The 11,496-nt window shown below is 47.8% G+C and overlaps 3 protein-coding genes across 3 annotated transcripts; 2 read left to right on the plus strand and 1 right to left on the minus strand.

Annotated features, from left to right (window-relative positions):
* Window positions 1-381: 381 nt before the first annotated feature.
* GGS22DRAFT_48614 (uncharacterized protein) lies at window positions 382-1,774 on the minus strand. The gene is made up of 3 exons (XM_047967212.1): window positions 1,227-1,774; window positions 871-1,167; window positions 382-808 (listed from the first exon to the last, which is right to left on the minus strand). The coding sequence occupies exons 1-3, from the start codon at window positions 1,469-1,471 to the stop codon at window positions 562-564; spliced, it is 789 nt and encodes a 262-aa protein (XP_047816004.1). The 5' UTR covers window positions 1,472-1,774; the 3' UTR covers window positions 382-561.
* Window positions 1,775-4,234: 2,460 nt separating this feature from the next.
* Window positions 4,235-4,725, plus strand: GGS22DRAFT_170370 (uncharacterized protein). The gene is made up of 2 exons (XM_047962432.1): window positions 4,235-4,499; window positions 4,597-4,725. Exons 1-2 carry the CDS (start codon window positions 4,246-4,248, stop codon window positions 4,598-4,600), a joined length of 258 nt encoding a protein of 85 aa, XP_047816005.1. The 5' UTR covers window positions 4,235-4,245; the 3' UTR covers window positions 4,601-4,725.
* Window positions 4,726-6,424: 1,699 nt separating this feature from the next.
* Window positions 6,425-11,371, plus strand: GGS22DRAFT_48636 (uncharacterized protein). Its single transcript, XM_047967213.1, has 2 exons — window positions 6,425-11,194; window positions 11,247-11,371. The coding sequence occupies exons 1-2, from the start codon at window positions 6,818-6,820 to the stop codon at window positions 11,349-11,351; spliced, it is 4,482 nt and encodes a 1,493-aa protein (XP_047816006.1). The 5' UTR covers window positions 6,425-6,817; the 3' UTR covers window positions 11,352-11,371.
* The last annotated feature ends 125 nt before the right edge of the window (window positions 11,372-11,496 follow it).

Raw genomic sequence — 11,496 nt, forward strand, 5'->3', positions numbered from 1 at the left:
ATAGCACGTCCCGACGACGCTCCATACGTCGACCTGCATATGCTCCCCCATGTTCGCTTGACAGCATCACCTCCCACCGGGAATGTAACATCCGTAGGCAGAGCAAGCTGCAATGCACTGCAACCAGGGGGCTATCACCAGGGTCACCGAGGGAATAACAGCGAAATGACGATGGCCATTGCATTTGGCATATGTAGTTAAACCGTTTACATCGACGAGAGAAAGACCTCGAAGGGTCTCGTAGTGTACACTGCGTTGGAATAGGGGCATGTTCCCCTTTCCATCACATGGTATCAAATCTGCCTCGAAAGCTGTATGCTCTCGTGTTCTTAACCTCCTACTTCGCAGTATCACATCCAAAACCACACCTTCCCATTAATCTACTTTTAAGAGAGCCTCATCACTCTCCCATATCCTAATATTTGTGGACTTCGTGGATATATCATCCCAATAATATCCGCTTCCAGAGCAAGATAATAAGCCCACCATTTATTCCAAGCGCGGTGGGGGTTTACCGCATCCATTATAGCACTTCTATTTCTAGGAACGGAATATGGTTCCTCATGAGTACTGGTTTCGCAGAGGTAATTTCCTCTCGAGCGTGTTAAATGCCATAGTTCGTGGCGTAAACGGTACGGTCCCTGTCCTCGGCGTCTGGGGAATACCGTGCATCTCCCATTGGCTTCCTCCTTTCAACGCGGCTGGCGAAGAAGTGCTCTCGTTATCGTCGTCAATAACTTCCTTCCTATCATCCTCATTTGGTAGCAGAGCCCATATATTCAGGCCCAAGTTAATAGCGTAAATACCACTGACATGTTAGTTAGCAAATATTACTCCTGGTAGAAAGAAAAGACACTGGTTTCAACTTACAGCATGATACATGCTGCGGCAAACCCGCCTTTCGCTAGACGGCAAGAGTTCTGTACACTCAGATTTGCAGCTACGGTGCATGGCTTAGCGATGTACCAAGCGATGCGACTCGGATGTTGCGGGTCGAGGTAATCCGGACCTGCCTGGCCGGCTAAACTCGTCACGTATAATGCTATGAGTGAGATGTTGACGACCAGTGCGATGATCGGGAACCAGACATGCATAATAAATGCTATAAGTTTCGTGAGAAGGAGGAAAAGACTGAGAACAGAGATGGCGACATTGAAGTTGGTCAATCTACGCGCAACATTAGTATTTTGCTCCAAGGGATAGAACAGAGCCTTCTCATCACATACGTCTGCGACCACACGAACGGTAGCGTTGGCTGAGGCTCGTAGTTGGCGTACGCCCATAGGATGACGCTAGGGCTCGAGTTGAATCCGAGTTCGCTGCCGGCTCGCCATAACTTGGTCCGGTATAGATCTGGTTGTGAAATTCCGAACATGACCAACACGGCTACAGTCCCTAGCAACTCCGGTATCATCGTATAGTACATGGCTCTCGTCGACCTCCAATTCCGTCGCAAAAGTTTATAAGTCATGATGAAACAGCCCGCGCCACCGAAGGATCTCTAAACGGCTGAGCTGAGAGCGTTTAGCTTCGTGGAGACCTGTCAAGACGCCTAGTTCGCAGAAGTCGGCTAAATGCGCGGTTTTCTCTAAGCCGACTGGTATCACGTCGCTGGAAGCCAGCAAACTGACTAATATTTCACATCGGAATGCCTACGATGGCGCTTGTCGTCGTACGAATTGGACCTAGATGTCGGCTGGGGAAGATTTGAAGCTTTTACGTCGAAACTCACGAAAGAGATCGAGGTTGAGAGGAGTTGGCGGTCGGTCGGTCATTTTTAATGGAAGCGGGCGCCAACGACCCAGATGGTGCCAGGAGGGTGGCTGCAGGTCAGTCACAAGGGTGCATTGTGATATGGTGTGTACGGCCAATAAAGGCCAATGAGAGCGTGCGACAGCGACTCTGAGCAGCTGTAAGCGCCGGCTTGTGGTACGGCAGTGGGCGCTACGTCCCGGTTCACCTCTGGAGAGAATGGTAGGCCTCCATGGGATTGGCCAGCGAGGTGACCAACCTCGAACCAGGCGAGCCAATGATTGCGCGAGGCGCTGCTCGGAATCTGCACACAACAACCGGGATTCTCATTGGTTTGTGCCCCTAGATATCCCTTCCGGATCTTGGTGGCAGATCCCGTTCCATTTTGATGACTTACCGCCCCTCCATGACCCAGGATAGGGGTCGAATGTCTTGAATATCTTGCCTTTTTTCATTGCGGCCCCCATCTCACAAAATATCTATCTTTATCAAACGCGACGCTGATGATGTGCGTTCGTGATACTCTGCGATAGACGATCATCTATATTTAAGAAGCCTTACTATGCTAAAGTAACGCTTCGACTGCGCCCTAACCCGTATGAGTAATTGTGACCGGCTCTCAAACCTGGCTGTGAGACGGTAATAGATTGACATCTTGTTGAAAAAAGGCTATTGTTAGGCGATATTTGCCATTCGGCAAACAGCAGAGCCTCAACAAACATCAACGGAAACAGAAGGAGAGGAAGTGAAGATGCTGTCTTCAGCAGGGTTACCTTTGCGGCTTCGTAATGAAACTCTCAAATGGATCAAGACAGGACTAGTATCTTGTTTTTTAATCAGGTCATCCGGTTGCCAGCCTCGGGGTTTCTTAGCCCGCTTGCATGTGCCAGTTTCTTCGTCTCTTTGCATGCAATGAGTGCATATATCTTTTTTTACGCTCCAAGGCGCAATGCCGCATCCCATTGCAGTTAGAAAACTTTGAATAGAATCGTAGTGGCTTCTAGTCTGTATTGGGTTAAATATTTCGAATCGGATAGAACTAGAATCTATACGCTGCGGCTGGATGTCTATACAATGCATATACGCTTGTCGAAGTTGTTAAGTCTAACTTATAAGCTTGAGTAGGTACTAAAGGCGATTTGCGGTAGAAGAGGAATCAAGGAAAAGTCGTAATGTTGGATGAAATAAAGCCGAAATTAAATCTAAAACGAGTGCTGTTCCAGGACAGCGTGGCTCGGGTTGCTCGGGTAAGATCTCTATTGTCCGAAAAGAGACCCCCACTGAGATGGCTGGCTGAGTTTGATAGCTCGAAATGTATGTCACTGCCACTGTATGGTATGATATAGGTATCAGGACTTAACGGCAGGCCAACAAAAGGCCAGTAGGTACCGACAATAAGCCGATGTACTCGAAGATCGACGATCTTTCGTCGGTCAGCAATAAGCTCGGAGGTGTAGAATGGATTCCGAGCCCGTGACTTGAGTAACAAGCACAAAACACACCATTGACTCGCCGGGACTCGCGTCTTTTTTTGTGATTCAGACTGGTCTAGACTCGCAGATCAACGCGACCCATTTGCTCACACAGGCGAGTTGGATTAGTTTCTCATTCATACCTACTTAGGACCTATAGGACCTAGGTACGCTGTAGGCACTAGATACCTAGTAGGTAGGTAGGTAAGTAATCATCAAATCATCAGGGGAGAGATTCCATCAGATACATATTATTATGCCATACTATTATTATTATGCGTACCTGCTGCTGCTGCTGCTAGCTATGAGCGAGATCTTTCGCTTCGCACATGAGAGCCCGCAGCCCCTCTCACACCCCGTCGAGATATCGAAAGGATTGACGATCTGAATCAATAGAAGCATATTAGTGTTCCAGTGTTACAGTGTCCCAGCATGCTGATGCAAGCCGATCTTAGAAAAGCACAAGAGATCAACCATGCTGTCATGGGGAACGGCTGGGGCACGTGCACGTGGTGGGAAATATGAGATTCAATAAAAATCCACACACTCGTCAAGGTTTCGTCGGATGGTGTGCCAGGTGTAGTTTGGAAAGGAGGAGAAAAAGAGAGGCCGTTTGATTATTCGAATCAATCACGTACCTAGTACTAGGTACTATTATTAAGGCTGCTAATTAGATTGGGTAAGTGCTGCCCCAGGGACCCATAGGTGGTTTGTTAAAGAGTGGTAAACGACTACCCAGGTATTAGTACAATACCTGGTCGTACAGCGTAGGTACGGGTAGTTGCATAAGAGTACTTAATTATTCCGTATTTAGATACACATTCCTTATATAAACATATATGGGATAAATATTACCTAAGGGTTTAGTACCGTACATACATATTAGCGTACGAATCCATACATGCTAAAACTAAAGGGGATGATTACATCTCAAATCAGACACATGATAGATATGAAAATGGAAAAGAACAGGCTATGTAATGGCAAGATTGAACATGTTTGGATCTAATCCTTGAAATGCATGAAGCTAGTACGACGGGCTGCACGGGTTTTGTTACAGCTTTCGGTCTGGATCTGCGATAAGGTGAGCGAACCTTACCCAGCCAACGTAGCTCATTTCGAAATAGCTTCCATGACTTCCACGATGGTAAATTCCGGTTCGAAGATAACGGCAAGGCTAGACCTTTGGCACGGGAATAGTATGGGAATAATGATTTATGGTAACAACCGTAGATTATCAACGGAAGGCATTGTCAAAGCGACTGGTTTTCTAACCTGGCACGGCTTAGTGAAAAGATTTAGTGAGGACTTCGGGACCCAGCATCGATTTGGCGGTCTTTAGTCCGCTGCGGGAATCGAAAATCCTGCTTACCTAGTCTTAGTACCGGGTCGAATCTAAACCGCTTTTCCGTAAACCAGGTCGACTACCTAATATCAATGCCCTTCCCGTACACGTAACTCTTCAGCATCAAGATTTATGTGGGGGAAGTGTGTTATCATCTGGTTTGCTCACCCCGAATTCTGGTATTCGCTCAGTTATCAGTTTTATACTGCTGTCTCATCCATGTGGATGTGTTACCTTTAGGGACTTACTTACATAGTACTATGTATAACTGCTTGAAGCTGTTGAATGGTTTGGTTACTTAAGGTTGTGTTCCCGAGCAATAGAATATTTTGTGTAACACATCATGTAGGTGTTGAGGCGCCTAGAAGTTCTAGCCTCGGTTCGGTTACGTTATACGACGTCGAGTTCGAATTGCTCGCGGGTGTAAGATTATAAGGTGACTCCCCGGTACTGGAATAATACGTGGTACTACGCAGGCAGGTAATAGTTATTAGATACGTTAAGTATACCGACTAAAAGTTAGCTTTTCTTAGCCTCCCCTGATTACATACCTTCGTCGTAGGGGATCCATGTCTGTATTGCTATAGTACAAACTCATTATTATCCATAGTTAAACTCAATGATTAATATTGCTCTTTTTCTCTTGGTTCTATGTACGTACTTTAACTTCTAAGGTTCAAGGTTGTTCCGTGTACTGCTGGTAAATTTGTATATGTGTGTAGGTGTATAGCCAGAACATCGAATGCATAAGATGCTCAAAGATTCCGTCGATAAAAACGTATGATACTTAAACAATGCGCCTCGTGTATGCCTTCCTCTTGGATGATCTTGTCCTGAAGGAAATAGATTGAACAGATGTACGAAATAATACAGCAGCGGTACAGATGGTACAGATGGTACAGATGTGTTACGGCTGCCTGCCACGAGTCGACGGGAGGTGCTGCTGCACGGAATTCTCAAAGGTGTATAGCCTAGTTGGGTTTAAGTGATCAGCAAGCTCCAACCCCCCTGTTCTTGTATGGAGATCGTCAGTGATACTTTCCCCAAATCGATACCCGAACTGCTGGAGTAGCAAGAGTCTACTGAGAGGTCTGGAACGTGTAAATCAATTAGACCCATGTAATCCCATGTAATCCCCAATTTCTTTCGGATCTGGATTCGACGGTACTTCTACCACGCGAATGAATGTTTTACTTCAAACCTTGCAAACGACCTAGCAAAGAAAAAAAAACCTCCCTTAGAAAACTGCTACCCTCCTAATACATTCTACTACAGTATTTCGTTAATGACCACCACATCACACTTTTTTACTGCGTACTCCTACCTACTGACTCCTGCTGCTCCTGCTATAATCGCGTTTGTACCGATACTACATACTACACTTCCACTACTCCTTCCACTACCACTACCACTACAACTGACTACACCCATTAACTCCTTAGTTTCGGTTCAACACGAATAATTGTCCTCTTTCTCTCCTAGACTCTTACCTAAGCAAATAATATCATCCCACTCAGACAACGCTTCAACCCACTCATCGCTAGTTCCTTATTCGAACCCTGTCGATAGATCAGTCTTCTATCAGTATCAGTGCATGTGCAGGTAGTGCATTGCGTAGGCTCTTTCTCAGGCGGCCGACTACCTAAACTACTAGGTACGCACCACCAGTCCTACCGCATTTCTAGGACCTGTCTAAGTCTCTTGTAGTGGACTAGGCTTATACTTACTGAAACGCCGTTCTTCTATCCATCATCTTCTCGACTCTTGTCTATTTCTCTTTCCCTCCGTACCTCTTGTCTCTCTATCACATTTCTTCCTCTTCGTCATTTTTGGTCGCAAACTAGTTTTGCGGAGGAGAGACGTATTAGCACTTTTTGTCAGGTAGAAGGGAAATAGGAGCTCGGAACGGGAAACTGTGTTGGTATTAAGTACCTTTAGAGCTTCTTAGATCTTTAGTCTTTCGGTCTGGAACGCTTCGTTTCGTCTTCGAGAAGAAAAAAAAAGAAGCTCGGAGGATCCCCGATGCTGTATGAGGTCCTCCGGCTCGATTACTCGTATCCACATCCCGTACTGGTCTCGCTACCTTTCTCATCCTCCTCATATTTCGGGCCTACGCCATCAATGGCCACGGCCCAACGATTCGCCACCCCCCATTCGTTGCTAGTAGGTAATTCGGGTATATTCTCGAGTAAGGATCTTTGATATTGGCGCCGGAACCCCCATTCTCCAACGGGAAAAATACTCCTTCATGACTCTTCAAAGTAATCCAGACAAGCCTAATCACCCAACCACTCCGGGCAACCACCCGACATTTGTCCTTGAAGAGAACACCACCAGCTCCGATCCGACCTTGTCCGCCGCCTCCTGTGCCTCGAGGCCCTTCGCACGAGCGGTGCGCCAACACCATTACACGCTCGCTAATGACACCGCCGGTGGTCCTGTAAATCGTATTCTGGAGGAGTATTCGACCGAAGTTGGACAGTATGGTTTAACCCCCGCCGCCTCTCCTCATCATCAGTCGATTGTTGGGGACCCGAAGGCGCCCTCGCCGAACGAGTCAAGTACGAGACCGTGGGTAAATAAGACAAATTGGGCAAATAACGCCGCAGTGCAACAGTCGCACCGCACCGTGCCGACGCTTGGAAAAGGGAAGCGGTCTTCGGATAACGAACTCGACGAACATCCGCCTTGTCGACGTGCGCTGAAGCGACCTCGCGCTCGACTCACGCCGCCCCGTAAGATCGACCTCAGCCCTTTCGCCAGACCCGCGTTTCCTCTGAAGCCTACCGACGGCCCTACATCCCCGTTGTTCTTTTCGCATAAGAAAAGACCCCTTATAGTTAGACCTCCAAGTTTTTCCGGATCCGAGGCTGCGACCATGTTAAGGAGTGTACGGGATGGTACGGAGGTGACGACCTTGAAGCTTGCACGGGGCACGGTGAACTCTGCGAGCCCGGCGAGGTCGTCCAGTACACCGGGTAGCTGGTCTTCCATCGAAACCGGAAATCGCGCGCGGAGTCCCGAGTCGGTCGCCTCTATCCCGGGATTGCAAGGATTGCAAGGCATTGGTGTCCTTGAATTATTGGAGCGCGATGATAGGCCGACTTTTATCGTGGACGGCCTGTCTCCCATTACTAACACCCCTGGTCCTATGAATCTTCTTTACGTAAATCCCGCCCTTCAGGTTTCCGATCTCATTCGCCATTTAATATCTGGAGAATTTCGGGACAGCGTGGAAGCGCGTGATGATTTTCTTACCTTCAAGGTGTGGGTGAAAACAGGAGGCCTCAGTCCCGACGGTATCGATGTTTTTCTACCCTCATTCTACTATGGCGGGTATAATTGGACTTGTTCGACTGTTAGGAATCGGTACCGATTTGTTAGTGCAAATACCAGCGCCGCCTCCATTGCGAGGACATCTCCCGATCCTTCAATGGATCCTGAGGCCAGTATCGACTCGCGGGTTCGTGACCTGACACCGAATATTCAGATTAAAACGCCCAGTGATATCGTATTACCAGATCGAGAGCGGGATTACTTTGGAGATGCAAACCCTATTGAGACAGATGATTCGGTTCAGCAGGATGCGATTAGCGATGTGGGAACGAATTCAGCAATGCAGCTTGATTGTGATATGACGCCGGAGGCTATTGCTATTCCGCCGTCCGAACCACAACCTTCTTTTGATTGGACTCGGATACCTATTACTGAAGATCTTCCGGAGCACATACAATTCGCTCGTTCGAGAGATTGGGCTTCGACACCACTTGGCCCGGTCGAAGAGTGGTCGTCGGAACTCCGACAAATGGCAAATCTCGTTATGGGTAGCCCCAATCCCGTGGCGTTATATTGGGGGCCAGAATTCATTACTATATACAACGAAGCGTATGTTGCCGTGGCAGGTGCAAAACATCCTGATCTCATGGGTCAGAGCTATAAGGTAGCCTGGGGTGAGATTTGGCCTGAGTTGCAGCCCGTCCTGGAAATCGCTTGGAAATCTGGTCAGGCGACGATGAAAAATGACGACCGTCTTATTATTAGACGAAATGGGTTCGATGAGGAAACGTTCTTTTCTTGGTCGATCGTGCCGCTTGTTGGCAGCGATGGTTCCGTTGTTGGTCTATTCAACCCGGCCTTCGAAAATACTCGCCGGAAGATCGCCGAGAGAAGAATGTTAACGCTGCGTGAAGTAGGAGAAAAGACTGCCCTAGCTCGTGATGTTAAGAGTTTTTGGAGTCAAGTCAACTTGGGTCTCGACTATAACGAAGATGATGTACCGTTCAACCTAGTTTACTCGGTAGTCGAAGAGTCTGAGAGCGATGTATCCTCAATGCACTCGGGAAGCTTTGTAAACCCTCCTCTACTCATGCTTGAGGCATCTCTTGGAGTGCCTCAAGGCCATCACCTACTAGTCGAATCCCTCGATCTCAAGAGGAGCAACGAAGGCTTTGCTCCCTATATGCGAGAATCTATGTCGAATTCCGGACAACCTGTAATATTGTCTGCAAGAGATGGAACACTTCCCGAAGGCCTCATGGACGGATTAGCTTGGAGAGGTCCAGGTGATGCGTGTAAATCAATTGTTATTTTCCCCGTTCATCCAACCACGGGTAGCGAGAGCGTAGTAGGGTTCATCGTCATGGGTGTAAACCCTAGGCGCCCATACGACGATGATTATCAGCTCTTCATAAATCTTCTATCTCGGCAACTTGCGACCTCGCTGGCGTCCGTCGTTTTGTTTGAAGAAGAGATACGCCGTGGTCAGAAAGCCGCTCAAATGGCTGCCGCGGATCGACAGGAATTGACGAAACAGCTACATTTAAGGACCCAGGAAGTCGAAGAAAGCGAACTCAAGTTTACGAGAATGGCTGAATTCGCACCTGTGGGAATGTTCATCGCTAACCATTTAGGCCATATCGTTTACTGCAACGACATGTGGTGGGATATATCAAGGCACAATAGGTCGCAGAGTGTCAATAGTTGGATGGACAGTGTCAAGGAAGATGACCGACCCGCACTAGAGTCAATATGGCAGTGTCTGCTTAGGGAGAAAGTTGCAATCACTCATGAGTTCAGATTCAAGTGTTCTCGTCACGAAGGGGAGACCCTTATCGATACTTGGGTGCTGATGAGCGCGTACCCGGAAAAGGATGATGACGGTGGCATCAAAGGAATTTTCGGATGCGTCACAAACATATCGCAACAGAAGCTAGCTGAGCAGATTCAAATGCAGCGACGAGAGGAAGCGGTCGAGCTCAAGCGACAGCAAGAGAATTTCATCGATATCACAAGTCACGAGATGCGTAATCCTCTTAGTGCGATCCTTCAATGCGCGGACGAAATCGCCGGGACCCTATTAAATCTCAAACCTGCAGAGGCTGGTAAGCAAGGCGAGAGCCTGAGGCTCGCGGTGGAGGGTTGCATGGAAGCAGCGAGTACCATTACTCTCTGTGCAAGCCATCAGAAACGGATCGTCGACGACATCCTTACGCTTTCTAAGCTAGACTCGCAACTTCTACTCGTAACTCCCGTCGATGTACAGCCATTAGCTGTCGTGCAACGCGTCTTGAAAATGTTCGAGAGCGAGTTGAATACGAATGGCATCGAGATGAAGTTCCAAGTCAAAAACCGCTATCTAGATCTAGGCATCGACTGGGTTAAGCTTGATCCTTCGCGACTCTTACAGGTCTTGATCAATCTGATGACTAACGCTATCAAATTTACGCAATCTCGTCCTAACCGATCGATTGTAGTGACGCTCGACGCTTCTAGCGAGGCATTAAACATGTCTGACTTTGGTATTGAATATTTCCCAAGCGACCGTGCCGACAGGGACGACCTTACCGATCATGGCGAATGGGGTAATGGAGAAAAGATTAATCTTCATTTCTCTGTTCAGGATACAGGCAGGGGCTTAGATGAGCATGAGAGGAAACTCCTCTTCCAACGCTTTTCTCAAGCCACCCCTAGAACTCATGTCCAGTATGGCGGATCAGGTCTAGGCCTATTCATCTCTAGAATCCTAACCGAGTTGCAAGGAGGTCAGATCGGTGTTACTTCACAGAAGGGCATTGGCAGTACATTTTCCTTCTACATCCAGAGCAGGAAGACAGATGCTCCACAGGCTGAAACTCATGCACTACCAACTGCACCTCCGCTTACACGTGCTCCTGGATCCTCGACGACTATCGAGACAAGGCAACCGAAACTCGGTTCTTACGATATGCTGACTCGCTCTAACAACAACATGGTCTCTAAGGCACGATTCTCAGAAGATGGCAGGCGGTTGTTTGATGTGCTCATTGTCGAGGATAATCTTGTAAACCAGAAGGTGTTACAGAGGTCGCTCCGCAACGTTGGGAATAGCACCAAAGTCGCCAACCACGGAGGCGAAGCCTTAGAAGTATTGCAGCAGTCGCGTTACTGGACCGGAAAGGAGGAGTCTGGAGATGATATCTCGGTCATATTAATGGATCTCGAAATGCCTGTGATGGACGGTATGACTTGTGCGCGCAAAATCCGCGAGCTCGAACGAGACGGAACGATCGTCAGCCACATTCCTATCATCGCGGTTACGGCGTACGCGCGGCCAGAACAAATCGAGAATGCCAAGGCCGCAGGTGTCGTATGTATTTCGACCGGAATATTTGAAAAATAATTACTAACATTTTATCCAGGACGATGTTATTTCCAAACCATTTCGCATGCCCGAGCTCATACCGAGAATAGAGCAACTTGTCGCAGTTCATACGCCGTATGTCGAAACTACAGCGGCAGCATAAACAATACCTACCTAGCCATACCAATATTAAAACACCATCTTAAATACATCCCAAGAACAGAATATTATGCATACAGAATTCCAAGATTTCTTGAACCATCTTTCGTAACCTTAATCGGTTTGCAGTTCGCACTTCACGTTTTATC

Source organism: Annulohypoxylon maeteangense, assembly GCF_022496945.1.
Source record: "Annulohypoxylon maeteangense strain CBS 123835 unplaced genomic scaffold GGS22scaffold_16, whole genome shotgun sequence".
NCBI classification, from domain to species: Eukaryota; Fungi; Ascomycota; class Sordariomycetes; order Xylariales; family Hypoxylaceae; genus Annulohypoxylon; species Annulohypoxylon maeteangense.